The sequence below is a fragment of the Filicampus tigris genome, chromosome 1 (genome assembly GCF_054856515.1).
Source record: "Filicampus tigris isolate MCC_2025a chromosome 1, RoL_Ftig_1.0, whole genome shotgun sequence".
In the NCBI taxonomy this organism is placed as follows: domain Eukaryota; kingdom Metazoa; phylum Chordata; class Actinopteri; order Syngnathiformes; family Syngnathidae; genus Filicampus; species Filicampus tigris.
In genome coordinates, this window is record NC_141217.1 from 31,533,794 (window position 1) to 31,556,339 (window position 22,546).

At 42.4% G+C, this 22,546-nt stretch overlaps 1 protein-coding gene and 2 pseudogenes across 6 annotated transcripts in view; 1 reads left to right on the forward strand and 2 right to left on the reverse strand.

Moving 5' to 3' along the window:
• Positions 1 to 22,546, forward strand: part of pfkfb1 (6-phosphofructo-2-kinase/fructose-2,6-biphosphatase 1) — a 37,434-nt gene that overhangs the window by 6,843 nt on the left and 8,045 nt on the right. For 2 of the 5 annotated variants that reach the window (XM_086032379.1, XM_086032388.1), the window contains exons 2-5: positions 9,190 to 9,300; positions 20,602 to 20,727; positions 20,807 to 20,903; positions 20,980 to 21,046. In XM_086032379.1, the coding sequence (XP_085888505.1) occupies positions 20,643 to 20,727; positions 20,807 to 20,903; positions 20,980 to 21,046 (249 nt within the window). In that variant the 5' untranslated portion in view covers positions 9,190 to 9,300; positions 20,602 to 20,642. Of the gene's footprint in view, positions 1 to 127; positions 9,301 to 15,263; positions 15,405 to 20,601; positions 20,728 to 20,806; positions 20,904 to 20,979; positions 21,047 to 22,546 lie in introns of those variants that run through there. The other 3 variants (XM_086032370.1, XM_086032361.1, XM_086032352.1) reach the window with 3 other exon arrangements.
• On the reverse strand, positions 2,643 to 4,406 carry LOC147153579 (UDP-glucuronosyltransferase 2A1 pseudogene; annotated as a pseudogene).
• On the reverse strand, positions 10,914 to 14,118 carry LOC147153580 (UDP-glucuronosyltransferase 2A1 pseudogene; annotated as a pseudogene). Its single transcript, XR_015087021.1, has 2 exons — positions 13,974 to 14,118; positions 10,914 to 13,259 (listed from the first exon to the last, which is right to left on the reverse strand). The product of XR_015087021.1 is annotated as a UDP-glucuronosyltransferase 2A1 pseudogene (transcript).

Here is a 22,546-nt window from a genome sequence, read left to right on the forward strand (position 1 = left end):
GCCTAGCTACAACTGTGTCGTTAGTTGGATTTAGCTTCTAATGATAAGGAGTTGAGATACAACTTCCCGCTAGTTCTAAACCAAATAGTATATGGACTTGTAGCTCAGTACTCTCCTGTTAATTCAGGAGCAGTCGTGGTCGTTTGTGAGCAGTCAGGGTCACACTCTGCTGGATGTCGGGAGAGCCTGTTTCCTGCTACTGGCTTGGACAGAGGACTGGTTCTTCGCGCCGTGGCTCGCATTCTCCGTTCATGCTGCTGAGTGGAGCGCAACCCCTTCATCTCTGCCTCTTTTAGATAACACCTTTATCCAATACTCTCTTATTGGATACTCTATTTGCTAGTCTTTTCTTTGTTACTCTTCAGAATTCTCATTTACCTTCTTTTCCCTCTGTGGAGTTCTACACCCATCTCTCATCGGAACTGTGAGTATGCAATCCATATTATTTGTGCACGAAGAGGATCAGGCCTGCAACGTGCGTTGGACTGTGGTACGAGTACCTTGAGTGTGTGCGAGTGAGTGTGGGCCCACATTTTCTGTTATTTGATATTTTTGTGCTTGTTGCCATATTTAGGGTTGATTAATTGTTGTATTGGACATTTCATAATTCAGTGGATTAGATGCTTTGAGCATAGTCATTTATGTATATTTTACAAGAAATTCTAGGCTTTGAGCCGATAGACTACATTGTTTTCTTCCTTTTCCCATATTGTGATATTTTACATGTTATTTTTTTACCTTTGTATTTTCATTAAATGTCTGTCATAGCTATAGAAGCCCATTCATTTTAACTAATACACAGGATTGCGACCAAATACCGGCAAATAAATACATAAGACAGTATAAAAGGAAGATATTCCAACAACTTCCACAGTTAATGGAGGCACCGCCAACAGTAATTAAATGCAACATTTAAAAGTTTATCAATTCAGGTAACAGCGCCACCTAGTTAAAGCAGAACCCAGGCCCCGCCCAACATGGGAGGGTGCGACACATCCAACAGTACGCCCAGCCTGCACGTGTTTGTACGACACCAAACAATCAAAATGACCTGGCACCAGAGCCATGACACAACAGGAAATTGAAAGATGGGGTTGTGCGTTTTACCGATCCCAGGTAGGGCCAATACCAGCCTTATTTCATATCCTGCATTCGGGTAAGGTGGGAAGTAGGAATTTTCCCACTTCCATCTCAGGTCCAAGTTGCGAAGTCGGGAAAAAAAAGGAGTCAGAGTTAACCGAGCGACTTCAATGTGACGTCACTTTCACAATGGCGACCCCCATGGAGAAACAGACCGTGTATGGCAAAACATAATTTACAAGATTATAAATTTAGCTTTATTTATTCCATTAATTAGTTGATTGAAATAACTTCACGTAACACACCGCAATTTGGACTGGGAGCGTGAAGATAATGCCGTTATCCATGCATTAAGTTACTTGGTGAAATGATTTAATTGTTTTGAACATAAGACATTCTTTTATTCATATAAATTAAAGAATGTATGAAGAAGGTTTGCTGGAGGTCCAAATGTGTTGTGATGTACCAGAACAACAAACAATTGATCGGAATCATCCAACTTTGTCCTTTACATCCACCTCGAACACTGAGGTCGGAACTAGGACAATCCGTGGGTGGTAAATCCGAATTCCCACCTTTGTCGAATGCAGCATATGAAGTAAGACTGGTATCGGCCCTATACCGATACCTTGGATCGGTACACGGTTGAGTAGTTGGATCTGGATCAATTGATTTCATTTGCGATATCGTCAAAGGGAACTACAAGCTAGCTACCTAGTAACTCTAATGTTGAATGGCAGTTATGGTCCAATCATTTTTAAACTGTCGAGGCGTCAATACGTGCTCTGACTTATGACGCTTAGAACGTTATCAGTTACGTGATATTAGCAGAACAATACAAGCTCCGAGGCACTATTTTGAGGCAGTGTGATTCACGAAGGTCGACACAAGCTTAGGGGCCATTGTTGTTGGTAATGATGGTGAATTGCGTACGGTCACACAAGAACCAGGGCGATGCGTCATCGAACTGTGACAACTACTTTTTTTTTTTGCGTCATTCCAGGATAATATGCGTATGTAATGTCCACACTGAAACACAAGGGGCGGCGTTTTGAGATCTGCCCAAACTGGGTCTTGGTTATAATAGTGTTTGTTTTCAGGCTCCTAAATGCCACCTCCATGTGCACGATATCCCCAAACAGTAAACAATTTGTGCAGATACACTGAAACACGCTTTCGTGTGGACGGGGTGTAAATCTAATCAAAACAATGCAATAGTCCCCCCGAAAGAAAACAAAAACCAAAAAGACACAGATCATGACACTGAGGACCTTCACGGTCAGCAGTGCTGGCCAATAGAGCTTAGACAGTGTTCAAACTAAAAAAGTGTTTTACAACCTTCGAGCCAAGGAACACATTTTAGATAAGCAAAATATCACAGCAACCCAAAATATCACAAAAAGTAAGTACACTGAAATGATGATTGCATTTCAATTTAATCACAAATTGATTCAGTGTGAAATCTAAGTCAGTTTAACTGAACACAAAGCTGACATATTCAAAGGAAAGAAAATGTATTCAGTTGTATGAAGGGCAACAGCTTTATTCCACCTTCAGCCGTTTAATGGAAGAGCATTTAATTGTACTGCCTGTTATGTAGCTGGCGTAGAGGAACATAGATTTATGATGCATGCATGGCCCTCCACAGCATTCACAGCATGGATTATTTGTATTAAAAAATACATCCTCACAGTTCCAGAGATTTCTCTTCCCAAAACTCATCAAATTTACTGTCTCTTGGATTTAAATGTGGCATTCTTGGCCCTCACGAGGTGCTTAAAAAGATATCTACAGGAAACCCACAGTGATGCAATGACTAGAAAACAGAAGAACGCAAGGACTGCGATCACATCCAGACAGTGGTAGGCATACCATGGCAACTTATAGGACTCTGTGCGCAGATGTGCTGCTCCTCTGTGCCTCATGACGTATTCTATCCAGAAGATGGCAACGTCTGTGGGTTTCATGGGTTTGTCGCGATGAAGGTTTGAAAGTTTGATCATGTTTTGCTTGTAGGGCTTCTGGGGATCTAGAATGTTCCTCAGGGAAGCGGTGAAAGATTCCACGTCAAGTGCTGCTACGTCCACTATCTCGGCGCCTCCGCGGGCCTTCATGCGCACCATGTTGTCATGCTGGTCGAAAATGAGCGGAATCCCTAAAATTGGAACACTGTGGTAGATGGCCTCGTATATGCCGTTAGTGCCCCCGTGTGTGACAAAGGCTTTGGTCTTGGGATGGCCCAGTATGTCGTTTTGAGGCAACCAGTCTACCAGGAGGGTGTTGTTCCCCAGAGTGGCGGGTCTCTTCCCGATATGTCTCCACACGACCTTCTGAGGGAGGCTGGCGAACGCAGAGGCTATAATTTCGGATATCTCAGGGCCAAGGTCACCCAGCAGAGTTCCTAAAGACATAACCACCACTCCGTGTTCTCCAGAACTTTGCACAAAGTCCTCCAAATCCGCCGGCAGAGGCTTGGCGGACTTCCCCTGAAACCCTCCAATGTAGACCACATTGGGCATGGTGGGACGAGGGAGCTCAAAGGTAAAGTCCACCCTCATCAGCCAGATATCGGCTCCCTGCATGAGAGACATGGCGCTGACGTCACCTCCGAAATAGCGATCGCACACGGCCTGGTAAGGCGGATTGGACACATAGTGGTGCATGTAAAGCAGAATGCCGTGATACATGATGTTGTTGATTCTTTGGGAGAAGTCCATTTTGTCCGAGTAATGAGAGAACAGTTGAGGAACGTAGGAAAGAGGAGATGGTGCAATGGCAAAGTGTGCCTCTCCGTTGAAAAGCCAGCGCACATTAAAGACCATGGGGAGGCCCAGATAGTGAGCCAGCAGCACCCCACCTGGAAAGGCTGGGTCTGTCAAACAAAGATCATATCCACTTTCTTTCAGTTCTTTGATCAGAGTTTGATTTTCAAATATGCTGACCACCATGTCGGCCACAGCCACCTGGTTCTCCTCAAGAAAGCTGAAAAGGTTCCTGTAAAACTCCACAAAAGCCCACAGCGAGCCTTTGTGCCGCCGGATCTCGATGGACCTCTCCAGGAAGGACGTCATGTAGTTCTGGCTCTCGATGTTCTGGGACTGCTCCTGCACGATGGTGATGGAGGTGTAGTGGGGCGATTTCTCCGATATGTACCAGCTGGTTGAGGTTCGCAGCACTGTGATTTCGTGGCCTTGGGAGTGTAGCGCCTCTACCAGAATTTTCATGTTGATCCAGTGGCTTCCGTCGAAAGGGTAGACAAGAATTTTCCCGGCCCAACATGAGGCGGAACACACCAGCAGGAGTGCCAGGCTTGGAAATGGTGCCATTGCTAAAGAGGACACACACACAGTGGCTGAATATGCTTCTCCAATAATTTTTTAATTTTTTTCTTATGTCATGGAGTTCAACAAACACTGCAGCCTGAATTTGGAGTCAATGTTTTTTTTTACAGTGCAAGCCGTGCTATTCGCCGCAAGCGTTTTCCTCCACCATACTTGCCGGCCTTTACATTCCACGTTGGCTTATCAGATAAATAAAAATAAAGAACAAAAGCACCCAGATTTGCCCCTTATTTTCCTTGGGGACTTGAACAGAGCAAAACTTTGTCTCTGGTAGTATGGCACACTCATATTGCAGTAACAAGCAACAACGATAAAACAAAGACATGACATATATGTATAGAAAGTCTCTCCGTAGTTTAAGGGTACTACCATTGCCACATAACAGCTGTGCGACAATTTCATAAGAGCAGAGAGTCATAAGAGCAGAGATGAAGTGATCAGTGGTGCGGTACATCAGAGATGGGAAGTTACAAAGTAGTTGTACTTGAGTAGTTTTTTCCAGTACTTTGTAATTCACTATTAATTTTTTTAGAATACTTTTTACTTTTATCCATAACGGCATTTCACACCAGTCAGGATATTTACAGAGACTGAAGTGGGAATGAGTGGACGTGCACATTTATTTGGATGAGGATTGGCCACAGTTTTTCGACCGACAACACGGCGTGGAACGTAACAGTACGTTCCAATGAAGATAAAGTAAAGTAAAGAATATGAAGTCAATGCACACACACCGTAATTACTTCCGAGTGCATCGTGCACCTATGAACGGCACGTACATTAGCGTTATGATAGCCGTTTGTTCGTCAGCTAAGAAATGTTTTAACCAACACGGGATCATCATACACGTATCGACTATTGTTGTACTATAACCGCAGTATTTCACAGCGGTAGATGCAATTCTATCCTTGCATGGCACCAAAAAAAACGGTCTAAGATACTACGTACCCTGAAGCATCAAACACCAAAATGAAGCTCGCCAGCGTGCGCGCTCCCGCTGGGCGACCAAGGTTAACCGATGAGGTTGAGCTTCAGCCGCCCAAATCCGTCGCACTTGATTGGTCAAGATGGCGCATTTCACCTAGCCCCCGCCCCCCAGCACCCGCCTCATCTGTTTTGCATATGGTAGTGGTAAATGTGGTGCAAAGGTCACGTGTGCGTACAGCTGCAGAAAAACCACTCGTGACCCCAAGTGGCGACTTCTTCAACTACAAATTGCCATCCATACAGGTACAAATCAGTATTTCCCCTCAAATACAAATTAAATTTTGCTTCAAGTACACAATGTATTTACACAACTATAAGTCGTTTTTTTTCTACCAAGGAGAATTTTGTTTTTCACACATACAAGTTGCCGTTTCTACAGGTACAAATTATCCTTTTTTTACAAGTACTTTTTTTTTTTTTTTTTCAGATACAAAATTATGTCACACGCCTTCAAATTGTTTTCTCTAGGAATAGAATTGTTTTACCATTTCCTTGTTACAAGTACAAATTTCCTCAGTACAAGTACAAGTTACTTTTGCACCAAATTTACCTCCATAGTACTTGGCTTTCGTAGAGAGCAGTTCGTGTGTGTTGCTAAATAAGCTGCGCCATTTGGCTAATGAGAGAAGTCGTCTGTAATGTCAGAATGCCAGAACAAGTTGGTGGATGATGCAGTCAACATGGGGCTGCGTTCCATCCTTCATCCTAAATAGTGCAGGGACCTACATAAGGATCCTGTTTGTAGATTTCAGCTCACCGTTTTGCGCCATCATCCCTGAACTCTTTTCGAAGCTCCTCTCAGCGCCTCCCCTGACATCTGCCAGTGATTGACAGTTTAATGACTGGCAAGACTCAGCGGCGTGCTACAAATGTCCCCGAGCTGTTGTTTGGATAATCCTGCTATAAACTTAAAAAAATAATAGTGTGCTGAAGTTAACTCAATTTCATTTTGTCAAGTGTTTGCATGAAATAAATAGTCAGTGCAAATAAACCAGTACAGTCAGAAAATCATTCTTGTGAAACGAGCATCCTCAGATAATTGCTAATGCCTGTTTGTCATGTCTTTCTAATGCAGTCAAATAAAATCACAAAGGATGTCAAATCAGTGCACACCGATGATGAAAGTAGTGCCTGCCTACTAATGATGAAACAAATTCAACATAGTGGCAGTGAAGCCGGTTCTCACCTAAGGTCTTGTCATCCAGAGAGAGAGAAAGAGGACTCCTGTGCGTGCCGTTATCACGCAGCGATTGTGCTGAGTTTGTATTCCAAGTGGAAGTCAATGTGTAACTGCTCCAATGTACTGCTTGTTTGTCCAAACCCCTACAGAAAGCAGCAGTTTAGATTTCCTTCATGAATTCCTCCCCTCTCGAACAAAACAACACCTGGATATCATTACCATAACATTAACCGTCATCTGGATATAGTTACAGGACATTCCAAATAAAGTATTGCACTGATATCTTTGGAGTTATTGTATGAAAATCTTCAACTCACATTGGCAACTTTTGAGTCATCACTTTGTGAAGGATTTAAAGGCACACAGAGTTTATCTTCAATGCTTATACTGTAGTTTCAGATAAGCAATGAGATACAAAGGGCGACCTATAGAGGAGTAAAAAAACATTGAACAATTAGACATACTAGAGCAGGAATTGGCAACTGGCAGGCAATATACGCTGATTTTCGCGGGCGAGCACACATTTTGGCCACGTTTAAAATGGCATTTTTGGTTTGGAAGTGCGTGATCATATGTGGCCCACCAGTAGCGCTGAAGAAAAATTGTGGCCCCTTACATCATTTAAGTTGCCAAAGAGGGTACAGAATAGTGTAGCAATAACGCCAGCGAACACCTTTTACAAGCTTCAAGAAGCGTCATCTTCTTCATCATCATCAAGGTGACCCTGGGATGTCTGCAAAGGCGATTTCAGTTTATGTCTGAAGGGGCGGGAGTTCGGTCAGCATCCCCCTTTTCCCAAAATGTACCTATTTGGCTGGCTAGGTGGGTGTTTTTGCTTGACCACCAAAAGCTCTTTTTCTTCCAAGATTTTTTTTTTCATGTTTGCCGGCAGAGCCACAAGTGCTAGCCGTTCACGGTTTTGTCCGTTGGGGGACCAGGTATAGTGGCTTGGACTTCACAGGCGACAGGCTCAACTAAAGAGTGGTTCACTCGGCAGGATAATCGGCCCGATTTTAGCCCCGAATCTCCCCCGCCGGCAATCGTAGGACGGGGCCGACTCTCGTAATGGCTCCATGAGATAATTTTATCAGATAATCCTGCCATGTTGGTGTGCTCACTACCCATTATCGGAACAATAGTAAACTGAGCATTCAGATTACTAAATTGAGGGTACAATATAGTAAATTGAGGTAACAGATTAGCAAAGAATACATTTTATAACATACACTGTAAACCTGAATAAATAAAATTAAACTAAAATAAATGTGCATGAGGCAATCAATTGCCTTCATTTTTGAGTTGAGTATCTTAAAAGTCAGAGGTTTTCAGAATTTAAAAAGGGTTGGATTTTGGTTGCAATTTATATTATTTTTAACTGAAATACTCAAAAGGTTTCTGTTACAGGAACTCAATTATTTTTTGTTACAATACTTACATATTTTAGATTTTAAACCACTCGAATAAATTAACAGAACTAAAAAAAAAAATTTTTTTTTAAAAAAGCTCACAACATTTTATGATAACCACACTCAATGTTTGAGTTTGTGTTGACATTGTTTTAATTTCTTTACTCAAAGGCAGAGACAGGTGGTAAAATGGTTGACAACAGTTTATTCACAAAGGCACGAGGGAAAAAAAACCTCAGGATGCAGGCAGTGGAGGCAAAGAAAACTGGCTCACTGGGGAATTTTTACAAGGAGAACTGCGCTGAAGCAGAAGTCCAAAGCAAATGGGTTACTTTCGCTCTGTAGGTATGTAAAAAGATAACGTCAGGTATACAAGATAATATGAGAACTCTAGAAAAATAATTTGCGCAAAACTAGATTGAATTCTCGGACAACATCCAGGGTGCAATCCAGGCTTTTTACTTAGAGGCTGGTGATGAGATTGCATCTGGGTGTGCTTCTTCAGTTGCCAGAAGCCTGCCACACCCTCCTGCCCGACCTGCCAGGAGAAAATGAGCCAACACACAAACAGACATGCCATGGACAGAAAATTAACAGAATCGTGACACTCCCAATCTGGTCCGCTCACTCGTCTCTCACTCGTACGCCCCTCCAATCCAGCGAGTCACGTGATGCATTCAGGAACCTCGGAAACAACACAATTTAGCGAAACACAAATATCACCACAACACAGATAATCCAATTTGTTAGAGTATGATATTTGACTTAAAAATGTGTATCATGTCTTCTTAAGTAAAACTTCTCTCTTCACATATTGTGCAGTTTTGGCGATCAGCATTCACCTTCTTCAGAGACGTTTGAAAACTGCACAATATCTGAACAAAGTATTTTATTTATGTTTGTTGTAAATTGTAAGATTATTGTGGCCGCGAAATATTAAAATAAAGTTATATAGTCAATGTCGGTCGAAAATCTCGGAAGTCCAAATATGGTCAAATTCATTTTTGATCACAAATCGATTCTAATGGTCCGTCCCTACTTCGTCTGTAATTTTTATGCAATTCTAGCCAATTTAAAGCGGTGAAAATAGCAAATACTAAATAAAGCACGATTTCACGGCCGGAGGTATGTGCAACACAATGACATGTTCTCCATCTGCTGAATGCAGCCTTTTTTTGTTGTTGTTTTTTTTTAGACAATAACGAGTGAAAATGGTGAGGTTTGCTGGATTACGGTGGCTTGTTTGTTCGATATGGATCAATGAGATGCTTTGTTGCAAAAAGACCTCCCTCACGTGTGTCATGAGGTAAGTCTCCGTTTCATTATAATATGCACTTTACATGCGGTTAGGTTGGATCATTGTTTTGTTTGCTGCATCACTCATGGCTTTAAACCAGAAAGAAGGCGTTTTGTGAAGGCGTTGTAGCCAAAATGAAGATGTATTATTATTTCATTGCATTGGGCAGGTGTGTTTGCTGGTGTGACGTTTCAAAGGCTGGGGGGATCATCAATGAGTAATGTGATTTCCCAGCGAATATTTAATTCTCTGAGCAGTAATGCTGCACCCTCATCCATGGGATCAAAAGGATGCTCCAATTTTGTCTCCACCCACACTGAAAAAAATTGTGTGTTGAATTTGCTCACTTTTACTTCGTCAAGTGGTTGCATAAAATAAAATACTGTGCGTAATGGACTTTTCGTATACTGACTGCGATTTTTTTTTTTTAATGACATGGCAGGATTAAGCTACGGCAAAACTCGCCTGCGAATTGAAGGGATGAGGAAATGAAAAGAAGTGTGTGGTTCTGAAAGATAGCGAAGACAGAGAGAAACTCAAGGTTCATTGATTTCAACCTGGTCCCGACCAGGTTAGGTTAAGAGAGTCTGTAACTGCGGTAACCGACCGAGATCTTAAATTACCTCGCTCTCTGAAACCAGCTAGAATTACCCCTCTTTCTCTGGTTTGAGTTACCTCCCTTTTGGAAACTGAAAAGTCAGAGTTTCCCTCATTTCAGGGTTAGCAGACTCTGAATTTTCACAAAACATCTAATTCTGGTCATCAGCGAGCTGTGAAGATGCCAGAAAACGTTGTTGATCATTTGAATCAGGTGTGTTGCAACAGGAACACATCTAAAACCTGCAGGACAGTGGCCCTTGAGCACTGAGATTGGACACCCCTGGCAAAGGAAAATCTGAGAAAAATATCATTTGCATATAATTTGGAACGTTGTGCAAATCAAGCAAAATCTTGAATTCAAAAGTGTTGGTCACTGCTTTCAGATAGCTTTAGTACTAAATAAATTTGAAAAGGGCTCGTTTGCCGGCCGGTTGAGTTGAAGCAACTGTGACTAAAGCTAAACTGTGGCAGGTTTTTTGAATTTGTCACCCCTGTCCATAAATGCGAACGCATTGCATTTACCCAAATCAGGGTTCTTCAGTCCTGTTCCTCGAGGGCCGGTTTCCTGGATTTTTTTCCATCGTTCCCTGCTGCAACACACCTGATTCAAATGATCAGATAATCAGCAAGGTCTACAGAGGCTGTATAACGATCTTGATCCCCCCAAAAAATCCTAATAAAAAAAAAAAAAAGCAAACAAGAAAAAGGATTCACAAACAAGAAAAATAAGCAAACAAGAAAAGGGAATTGCAACAAAAAAGAAACGAGCAACCAAGAAAAATGAAAGGCACTGGGTGAAGGAGACAGACACGAGGTCGATGAAGGCATTTGCGAAAGAGACCAGTGATGACATCACATAGGCAGAGATTCTTCCGTAAGATTAATTTTATGAAAACATACCCCTCCTGTTCAAATTCGAGCTGTTATGTGTCTGCATACTCCTCAGAAAGTATGTAGCTGCGCCCCTGCACACAGATCATGACACCCGGGGCCTTGATAGCCCATGAAACGTAACGTACAACCAGGGTTTTCCAACCTTTATTTATTGAGCCAAGGCACACATATTAGATGAGCTTATATACATACTATCATTTCATGTTGTATGAATGGCAACAGCTTTATTTCACCTTTGGCCGTTTAATGGAAGACCGGCCAAGCCCACTTATAAGGTTCTATTTTTTTTTTTTTTTTTTTTCATTATTACATGTTGCCCTATTTGTGTTGGTCTTACAAGAAGTTCTGGAAAGTAAAGAGTTTTAATCAGGAGATACTTAGGAACACATGCAGGCAGGTGAAGGTAGCTCAGGGGTCCTCACGGGTCGTAATCAGAAAAAGCCTTCAGTGAAACTGGCGTGGTCTTGTCGTGTTACATTGAATGTGGCTCGATTAAAGACAATGACATTTTACTCTCTCAATTGCCTTCATCCAAATCCTAGTGCTACATGATATTAATGACTCTTGTGAAGACTCCCTGTACTTATGTGTCAAGTCATTTTATGTCTAGTTGCTCGTTACTGCAATACTAGTATAACTCATACTGCCGGAGTCAAATTCCTTGTGTGTTTCTACATACTTGGCCGACAAAGATGATTCTGATTTTGATTAACAGGTGGATTATGTCCAGGTTACAAATGATTGGCCTTCCGCTGCATTTACACCATGGATTAATCTTACAAAGAAATACATCAACACAGCTCCAGACAGCTCTCTTCACAAAAGCCATAATGTAAAGTCTCAAACTTGTCTGGTGTGACTGCTTTTCAGGATCTACTGTCTCTTGTGTTTAAATGTGGAATTCTTGGCCTTCACTAGATGCTTATAAAAACATCTACAGGAAACGCAAGTTGATGCAACGACTAGAAAACAGAAAAGTGCGAGGACAGTGATTACATCCAAACAGTGATACGCATACCATGGCAACTTATAGGATTCTGTGCGCAGATGTGCTGCCCCTCTATGCCTCATGACGTACTCTATCCAGAAGACGGCAGTGTCGATGGGTTTCATAGGTTTGTCGTGATGAAGTTGGGAAAGTTTGATCATGTTCTGCTTGTAAGGCTTCTGGGGATCGAGAATGTTCCTCAGGGAAGCGGTGAAAGAGTCCACGTCAAACGTCACCACGTCCATAATCTCGGCACCTCCGCGGGCCTTCATCCGCATCATGTTGTCATGCTGGTCGAAAATGAGCGGAATCCCCAAAGTCGGGACGCTGTGGTAGATGGCCTCGTATATGCCGTTAGTGCCCCCGTGTGTGACGAAGACTTTGGTCTTGGGATGGCCCAGTATGTCGTTTTGAGGCAACCAGTCTACCAGGAGGGTGTTGTTCCCCAGAGTGGCGGGTCTCTTCCCGATATGTCTCCACACGACCTTCTGAGGGAGGCTGGCAAAAGCAGAGGCGATAATCTCGGATATCTCAGGGCCAAGGTCGCCCAGCAGAGTTCCTAAAGACATAACCACCACTCCGTGTTCTCCAGAACTTTGCACAAAGTCCTCCAAATCCGCCGGCAGAGGCTTGGCGGACTTCCCCTGAAACCCTCCAATGTAGACCACATTGGGCATGGTGGGACGAGGGAGCTCAAAGGTAAAGTCCACCCTCATCAGCCAGATATCGGCTCCCTGCATGAGAGACATGGCGCTGACGTCACCTCCGAAATAGCGATCGCACACGGCCTGGTAAGGCGGATTGGACACATAGTGGTGCATGTAAAGCAGAATGCCGTGATACATGATGTTGGTGATTCTTTGGGAGAAGTCCATTCTGTCCGAGTAATGAGAGAACAGTTGAGGAACGTAGGAAAGAGGAGATGGTGCAATGGCAAAGTGTGCCTCTCCGTTGAAAAGCCAGCGCACGTTGAAGACCATGGGAAGGTCCAGATAGTGAGCCAGCAGCACCCCACCTGGAAAAGCTGGGTCTACCAAACAAAGATCATATCCACCTTCTTTCAGTTCTTTGATTAGAGTTTGATTTTCAAATATGCTGACCACCATATTGGCCACAGCCAGATGGGTTTCCCCAAGAAAGCTGAAAAGGTTCCTGTAAGTCTCCACAAAAGCCCACAGCGAGCCTCTGTGCCGCCGGATCTCGATGGACCTCTCCAGAAAGGAGGTCATGCAGTTCTGGCTCTCGATATTTTGGGACTGCTCCAGCACGGTGGTGATGGAGGTGTAGTGGGGTGATTTCTCCGGTATGTACCAGCTGGTGGAGGTCCGAACCACTGTGATTTGGTGGCCTTGGGAGTGTAGCGCCTCCACCAGAATTTTCATGTTGATCCAGTGGCTTCCTTCAGTGGGATAGACCAGAATTTTACCGCCCCAACAAATCATGGAATACACCAGCAAGAGTGCCAGGATTGGATATGGTGCCATTGCTAAAGAGGACACACATACACACACACTTTTAACGATGATACATGGTTGCCTTGTTTATGAGTTGTCCAGTCATTTTTGTTCATCTTTGGAGTCCCTTTGACAATTACTTACACAAGGGAAAACTTGTTAAGCCTTACGGGAGTCTCCTCTAGACCTCTATTGACTAACTCTCACAAACCCACAAAGTTTTTCCGAGATATTAAACAGAGATGTAGCAGCTCTCTATTATGAATGGCGCAGACATAGACAATTACAGACAATGAATATTTTTGTTTATATAAACTGCTGACAACCTAAACCCCAAATTCCAAATAACAGGGATGGGGGCGATGGGGTTTGTGGGTGGGGGTTGTTTGGTTATTGGTCTCAATTTTTTTTCCTAAGGTTTATATTTAGACAGTATTCAGACAATCTTTCTTTACGCTATTCACTGTTTCCCAGCCACTGTCGTGGTGGGGTCGGAAGGGCATCCAGTGTATATATAAATATATCATGTCGCTGTGGTGACCCCTGACTGACAGGGACTAGGCTGAAAGTCAAACAACAATTCTTGTGAAACAAATATCCTCTCTTTATAGCTCGGGCCTGTTTGTTTTGTTTTTCTAATGCAACCCAAAAAAAAAAAAATCACAAAGGATGTCAAATCAATTAGTAGTGCCCGCCGACTAAAGATGAAATAAAAATGACATTTTGGCTGTGAAGCAGATTCTCACCTCAGCTCTTGTCACCCACTCCAAGAGTGAAGACCACCGTGTCTGCCTTAGTCACGTACTGCTTGTGCTGAGGTTGTGTTCCAAGTGCAAGTCAATATGTAACTGCTCCGATCTCCCGCTTGTTTGTCCAAATCTCTCAGTAGTTTTCCTGCACAACCTCCTCTTATACCAAAACACAATTTCAAATCATTGTCAGAAAATGTTATCTGAACACAATCAATTATTGCACGGACGTCTTTGGGTAGGTGTATAAAACTCAATTGGTCAACGTTTGACTAGTTTTTGTAATCTGCACTGCCTATAGTTCCAGATAAGATATTCTTTTTTTTTTTTTTTTTTTTTTTTTTTGCTGTTATGTTCTTCATGCTCGATTATTCAGTATGTCATTTCAGTCATGTAATTTTCCTAAATCCCTGGAAATAGCTGGCGTCAAGCCACTTCTCCGCTAGATGCTTCCATGTTAGCAAACAATCAATACACCCATCTCAAACCTCCCCTGCTTTGCCAAGATTATCAAGTGTTTTTAATCCACTCAGCCATTTCTTGAAGTGAAATTGACTTTTGGGTGGGTGGGGGTTGGGGGTTTGGAGGTTGGGGTGTAGAAGTTGGTCGATTTTTGTCTACGGAAAAGCAAACGGTGATAGTTTGACCGACCCATAGGCGAATACTATTTGTTCCGGCCGGACAAAAAGACGGCTAGTCGGACGGTGGAAGGGTACTACCCCAGCTGCAGGCGGAAGGCAATAAACGGATCGGGAAATTTTTGAAAAATACCCAGATCTGGTGGTGACACTTTGGTTTTTTGGGGTTTTTTTTGCCCAGAAGTATGTCTGACATTAATGATAGGTAACAGGTTTGTTGGCAGAAATAGAGGGCCCCAAAATCTAATTTTGCTTAGGGCCCCATGGAGATGTGGACCAGCTCTTGTCACTACTGCAGAGCTATTCCATATCATTTTTCTTCTGCATCACAGGTGTCAAAATCCGGTCCTCGAGAGCGCCTATCCTGCATGTTTTAGATGTTTCCCTTCTCCATTGCTCTCTCTGTCTTGTCTAAATCCACATGGAAACACTTCTCACTTTCTTATGACCTTTGCACCAGCTAGGACCCACCGTCTGCATGCTGACTGCATGTGTGTGTGTGGGGGTGTGTGTAAGTGCATGTTTGTTATGAACTCCAGCCCTGGCGAACGCTAAAGGACATCACCAGCGCACTGGTATCGTATGTCCATGTGTCATGAATAGAGGGGCTGCGGCGGGTGGGGGATTGGGGTTGGCCGGCAAATAACTTGGGCACGAGGGGCTTGATGTCTTTAAAAAGAGCATCACTTCTTCTGTCCCGGGCTACGTGAGCTCAGCTGACGAATGCACGCGATGGAGCTTCCCCAGCTGGAACACACGGTGAGCCGCAGGAGGTGCGACAGCAGCACAGGTGAGATCGGACGTCAGCCGCAGAGAACATTGTCCCACTTATAGTTGTGTCGTAAGATTTGCCTTCAGGTGTCATTGATGAAATTGTGCGTAGTGGCACCATTCAGAGGTTGGGGGTTCCAATCTGGCCTTCCTGTGTTGTGTTTGCCAGGTACTCCTGTTTCCTCTCACATTCGCAAAACAATGCTTGCTAGCTTCATAGAACACTTTCAATTGGCAATAGCAAGCCTCCCGGTCTGTTCTGCAACACTCGGGAAACATCAATGACAACATCTTGTCAAAAGTCAGACCGCCAAAATAAAATTACGCAGTATAATAACACAGTTTCAACACCAAATGTTTCCTTGTGTAGCCATCACACTCAATAAAGCAGCACAAAATAGTGTGAGTATGACTGCTAATAAATAAGCCAACACAGGGCCAAAGAACGTGTAGTGAAACTGTTATTATACTATCGTGCTTTGTTTTGAAGGCCCAACTTTGGACAGGATGTTATGCCAGTGTTGTCCTCTGTTGTCGGCACGTTGCCCGATATTAACGGGAGGCTAGCTAGTTACCGCCTTGAGTTGATGATACTTCACATATGTACGCTACTTGCAGCAGTGAAACGTTGAAAGATTTTGTCTATAAATAATATGATAACTTTAATAACTTTCAAATAATTAAAAAAATTATACAGCCGGCCGCCATGTTCATTACACACGTCGCTAGATAACGGTCACGTGTGTAAACGTTGGACTAGACTGCACAATGATATACACATGCAGCTAATCCTGAAAGAATGAAGCCATATTGTTTCCAGCCAATACTATGAAATAAGTGTACAGAGTGAGATTCCACTTTTTTGTGTGAAAGATGCAGTATGCCATCATACTGTCCTGATGGCACAAAATACACTTCGGAGAACGAGTGGGAGCAGGAAGTGGAGCAGACATGGTGCTCATTTTTCAGCTACACATACATGGGCAATGCTGGAATTAAAACAGTATGTCCGCATACCTCACGATGAACAGAGTGCTGCTTCGGTCAAGTGTCTTAGCGGCTTCATTTACAAGCGCAGATTCCGCTCGCGTTATGGACATAACGCCCACAACGCCGCCTGCGCCCGCCTGGATTCACAAAGGGCTGAGACAAAGCAGATCCTCCTTCGCAAAGTTAAGATCATCTCCCACTTCTTGCTCGTTAAAAATACTATTATATTGCTTCCCCAAATCAGATGTGTAGAATATTCGCATCTGCAGTCTGACATCACCATCCATATTTATCCCAGGCCATTAAAACCACGAAACAGACACTGCCCTCCTTCCTTCAGTGGCAGGTTTTTCATTTAATCACCATGAATGAATGCATGGAGTAGAAAACGTCTCATCTGGTCAAGATTTCAGATGTGTTACAAGATGAACCACAAGAGTGAAGTAGTCTAGCAGTAACTCCCAACCACTGTGCAGTGGCACATTTGTCTTCAAGCATGGAAGTGAACCTGAACCTCTCCAACTAAAGTGTATAAAGCAGTGTTTTTCAAAGTTTTTGGAGTCAAGGCACATTTATTTCATTGACAAAATCCTGCGGCACACCAGCAGGTTTTTTTTTTTTTTTTTTTTTTTTTTTTTTTTTTAACCCGAGCCCCCGCACTAGTCCTTACTTTGTCAAAATACCGGCTTCGAGCTTTTTATAACTTCCCTGGATGATGGCATGAATTTAAATAGAGGTAAAAAGTAATCCGCTTTTGAGATATTAATTGATTAAGGTCTTATGAAGGAAAAACATTTTGAAGAAAATTGAGATGGATTTGGGAGATCATTATTTCAGTATATATACTTTTTGTGACGTGGTGTGCCGTAAGATTTTTCTAATGAGATTTGCGCTCATTAAATGTTGGGAAACATTGCAGTAGAGGAGAGAAGACACCAGATAGCCAGCTTTTGTTTGCCACCGGCTTTTGTTTGCCATTGTAAACACGATGAATTTGTTTCATGCTGATTGCATGTTGCGTCTTCTTCATCCTGCATCCCTCACACACTGTCGGGGGATCCAGACAGTGTTGATGCCATGCCAGCCAGACTAGACCGAGCTGAGTCTCATTAGGCTCAGTCACTGACGTGGCCCTTTCAACATTTTGCTCATGCGGCATAATCCATTGATAATCGAACAGCCTGGAGGCCGACAAGCCCTGCGCCCGGGCCTAATACTACACACACACACACACACACGAGCCATCCGGGTATGTTGGCGGCACAAACGTCTGCAGGCCACCTTATAAATGACTGACACGTTTTCATTTAATCACGATGCACAACAGCAGGATCGCGACTGGGTAAGAGACAAATACACAGCTTTCATCTTTTGCAATTAAAAAAAAAAAAATCACTTTGTGTCATATATGCTAAACAGTCATTGTGACTTGACAGTAGTATGTGGAAGATATGATCTGGGAGGGAAAAAAAAAACCAGCCCTCTCTGGCCCCAACTTGGGCCTCTAATTTGGCATACGAGACAAACACAGTGCCAGAAAAACAACTGAGACAGAAGGCGTCACTTACGAGGTGTCAATCTTTGATTTGCACTCCTCGTGGGCACACATAGCGGACACGCCACTGCCGCCTCACAAAAAAAAAACATGTTTTACGTGTTTAATGTACAGGTCAGCCTGAGGCTACAAAAGTACTGGCTAAAAGGAAAGTAGTAATTGCTGTCAAGGCGCTAACTTGCTGTCATTCATTCATCCAGCCATTTTAACTGCTCTAGCAAATAATTGAACCTTAACTTCATATTCTTGTGATCTTTTTGTTGGATTTTATATTAGTTTTGACTGTCTCAATCTTTTAAGTGTTTCATTTTCTACCCTGTTTAAGTGTTTCATTTTCTGTATTTTTTACCCTGGTAGTTCCTCACTATAAAGGGCAGAGAGTCACTCGTGTGTTTTACGTGTTTAATGTACAGGTCAGCCTGAGGCTACAAAAATACTGGCTAAAAGGAAAGTAGTAATTGCTGTCAAGGCACTAATTTGCTGTCCATCCATTTTAACTGCTCTACCAAAAAAAATTGAACCTTAACTTCATATTCTTGTGATCTTTTTGTTGGATTTTATATTAGTTTTGACTGTCTCGACCTTTTAATTGTTTAATTTTCTAACTGTGTATTTTTTACCCTGGAATTTACTCACTATGAAGAGCAGAGAGTCACTCTGAAAACAGTTTGATCAAAAAAAACTATTTTGGGGTTACATTTGACCCAATTGTTGTTAAAAAAGGACCGACCCAGACTTGGGGCAATTTGAACCAAAAAATGGGGTTATTCAGTTTTGACCAAACATTTAGGGTTAATTGAATACAACAAATTGGGTTATATCATTTTGACCCACATTTTTGGGTTAAATGAACACAACAAATTGGGTGAAAACAATGCAAATAATTGGGTTATTCCACTATTTTATTTATTTATTCATTTTACTTATAATGCTAAGGATGCTGCCCCTTCCCCAAAAATGTATTAATAACAACAAGTGAAAGAAGTGGATTTTAGTCCAGCTCACTAATCGGTCCTCATGCGTGTGGCCTTGGTCACGAGGCAGCCAAAGTTCATCTCAGCCTACTCAGTGATACGCTTATGTTAACATGGCAGGGAGGTCATTGTTTGTTGTGCGGTCCTCAGTCATGGTTTCATAAAGTAGAATGCATACGTGCTCAGAATTTTGTTCAGCACATTCATGGTGGAAGTGAGAACAGATCTAAATCAAAAAGTAGTATTTAGAATTGTGGCAAGTTCTTGTATTTTGTGTCATGGTGCTTTTTAGATATGAATTGAATGAATAAGACACCAACGGCACTTACTTTCTTGTATTTCATTGCAAATGCTAAAGCGTGGGTGCATGTATGTGCATGTGTGTGTATAACATTTGTTCCGTTTTGTTCCTGTCGATTTCTTAAGTGTGCGCGGCGCTTTGTGCTGCATTTTCCGTGCACGATAAATGCTATATAAATACATTTTGATTGATTGACGTTGAGGTAAAACATTTCAACTGAGAGACTAACATCTTTGTATCTTGGGGAGGAGTTCGGTTTAGCCGGGGTTGTTATCGGGATTGATGTGCCGCATGTCACTATTTTGATAGTCACAGGACTTGATCTGACTTCTGACGAGACGATAAGGTGCTATAGGCCTACATACACCAAGTAGGAAGTAACAAAGGACAAACACTTTGTTACTGTACTAAAGTAATTTTTTTCTGGTATCTGTACTTTACTTGAGTATTTATTTTTATGACAGCTTTTTACTTACTACATTTCTACTTTCTACTCATTACTTTGTCAAAAAATGCTTGTTATTTTTTGGAACTTTAAGACAATGTGGTGTAAAAAAAAAAAAAAAACACATACCGGTAATTAGAAAAAGGTCAAGTCAACTGCAGTCAAGAGTCTTTGAGTGATTGAGATTTTGGAGACGTTGGGTGGACAAAAACGGCAACAACAGCAATGCGGAAGAAGGTGAACCAGGGAGCCACAACAAATTTGGAAAAGCAAGAAATTTCCTCTCCATGTTCCTTTTGGCGAAAACTGTTTGTATGCTCCAAGAATAATTGGCGGCGAAAGCGTTGTCTTTGGCCAGCTATAAAAAACCACTGACTTCTGCTGTTCAAAAAATTTCAAAAAAATGTGTAAAACGTTGCAGGTAACAAGTTAAATGGCATATTTTCAGCTCTTGTGATTGTCTAATTTAGCATGTTTTTATTGTCAGTGTACATAGTGTATAATACTATGTAGTATACTGTATATTGAAAGTGCACCATTTATTCTTCATTAGGTTTAGCTGGGGTATTATTGGCTATCGGTAGACATCTGTCCTTTGTTAAACCGAGCTGACCGTACACCGACTTTTACAACCACTGGCTAACTTACCTTAGAGAAAACAGACTTTGAGACGCCGAGAAATAGAGTGCCTATTTTATGGTTAAGGGAAGTATGGCCTGTTCTGTGTATAAGGGAAAGGAAGACAGAGACACCTTATGGAGGCTTGAGCCCGATAGCATATACAGTACGAAGGGATCAAGATCCAAAGTGTGCGGCACTTTCAGAATTTGACCCCAGAGGAGTCTACCCCTCAATAATAACCTTTTTTTTTTTTTATATACCGGTTATACATCATTCATTATATATCATACTTGAATGAGTGAAATTGTGTCTTTGTGCCTCCATTTCTAGCATCAGTGCCGCAGCTCTGCAACTCTCCTACACTCATCGTCATGGTGGGCCTCCCAGCCAGAGGGAAGACCTACATCTCCAAGAAGCTCACCCGCTACCTCAACTGGATCGGAGTTCCCACAAAAAGTTGGTTTTGCAGCCTTAAACAACGTGAGTATGAGTGAGAGAGGCTCTGCCTTTGCTCATTGTCATTCATCGCCACCAGCGTTCAACGTCGGCCAGTACCGCCGCCAGGCCGTCAAGACCTACGAGAACTTTGAGTTCTTTAAACCGGACAACGAGGAGGCCATGAGGATCCGCAAGTATGAAAGGACCAACGGCTCAAAGTGACTTGATGACGGCGTTGAGGAAGTGTCACAGTTGTGCCTTGCTCGGCAGGGCGTGTGCGGCGGCCGCCCTCAGAGACGTCGCGACCTACTTCTCAAGTGACCAAGGTCACGTGGCGGTGAGTGGGAGGAATGTTCAAGCTGTCACACTAGCTACTGAAATGCACTCACACGCACTACTGAAACACTCTCATTCAAATCTTTAAAAGACATCTTTTTTTTTTTAGCTAACGCACAACTATAACACTCTCGCATCCACTACCGACATGCTCTCACACACACTACTGAAACAGCCATTCATGACACTGAAAGTTATAAAAGACGTTTTTTTTTCTCCCACACAACTGAAACACATTCACATTCACTGCTGAAACTCTCTCTTACACAACCACAACTAAAACTCTGTCACTCACATGAAAACTTAAGTGATCTATCACCCACACGAAATAAAAGTGATCTCTCATTCGCACGCAACTGAAACGCTCTCACACACACTAATGAAACACTCGCATCCATGCCACTAAAAATCTCTAAAAGACATCTTTTTTTTTAGCTAACACACAACACAACACACTCTCACATCCACGACTGACATGCTCTCACACACACTACTGAAATATTCTCTCTCATGCTCATTTCTGGATGAGCCATTCATGACACTGAAAAGATCTAAGACTTTTTTCTCACACACACAACTGAAACTCTGTCACATTCACTACTGAAATTCTCTCTCACACACACCCATAAATAAAACCCTTTCACTCACACAAAACTAAAGCGATCTCTCACACACAAGCAACTGAAACGCTCTCACACACACTAACAAAACACTCTTACTCAATCACTGAAAAGTTCTAAAGGACATGATTTTTTCTTAGCTCACATACAACTGAAACCCTCTCACATCCACTACTGACATTCTCTCTCATACAACACACATACAACCAAAACCCTGTAACTCATACGAAACAAAAAAATGAATGAATGAAATGCTCTCACACACATTACTGACATTTTTTCACTTATATCGACTGAATGGTCTTTCACACAAACACACGCACGCACACACACAACTGAAATGCTCAGGAATATTATTACTAACCCACTCTCACACACACAGAAAAATAATGCTCCCAGGTTACTCTCATTCACGCCACTGCAGCACTCTCAGTTACGATTGATTTTTTTTCTCACTCACACACACAACTGAAATGCTCCCACACACACACCACTGATTTTTTTTCCTCCTCTTTCTGTATATCTACTAATGAAGCCTCAAAACAAAAACATTCTCACACATACTACTAAAACACTCATTCACTCGACTAAAATGCTCTGATATACACTACTGAAATGTGTATTTCAGGAAATCAAATGAGAACATTTCATTCATTTCAACATTTAAAGTCAGCTGTATGAGGGGATTTTAGTTGTGTACACGAGAGGTAATGCTCAATCATGTCCCTTAACAGCCTTTACCATTTGTGGTAATGAGTTACAAGCGTCTGCCCTTCGACCCACAGAATCAGAAGCCCTTTATCGTGCCTTCGTGGGAAATTAATGTTGCAGCAGGAGCACATAGAGAATAAGGCACACAATGACAAAAGACATAATTTTAG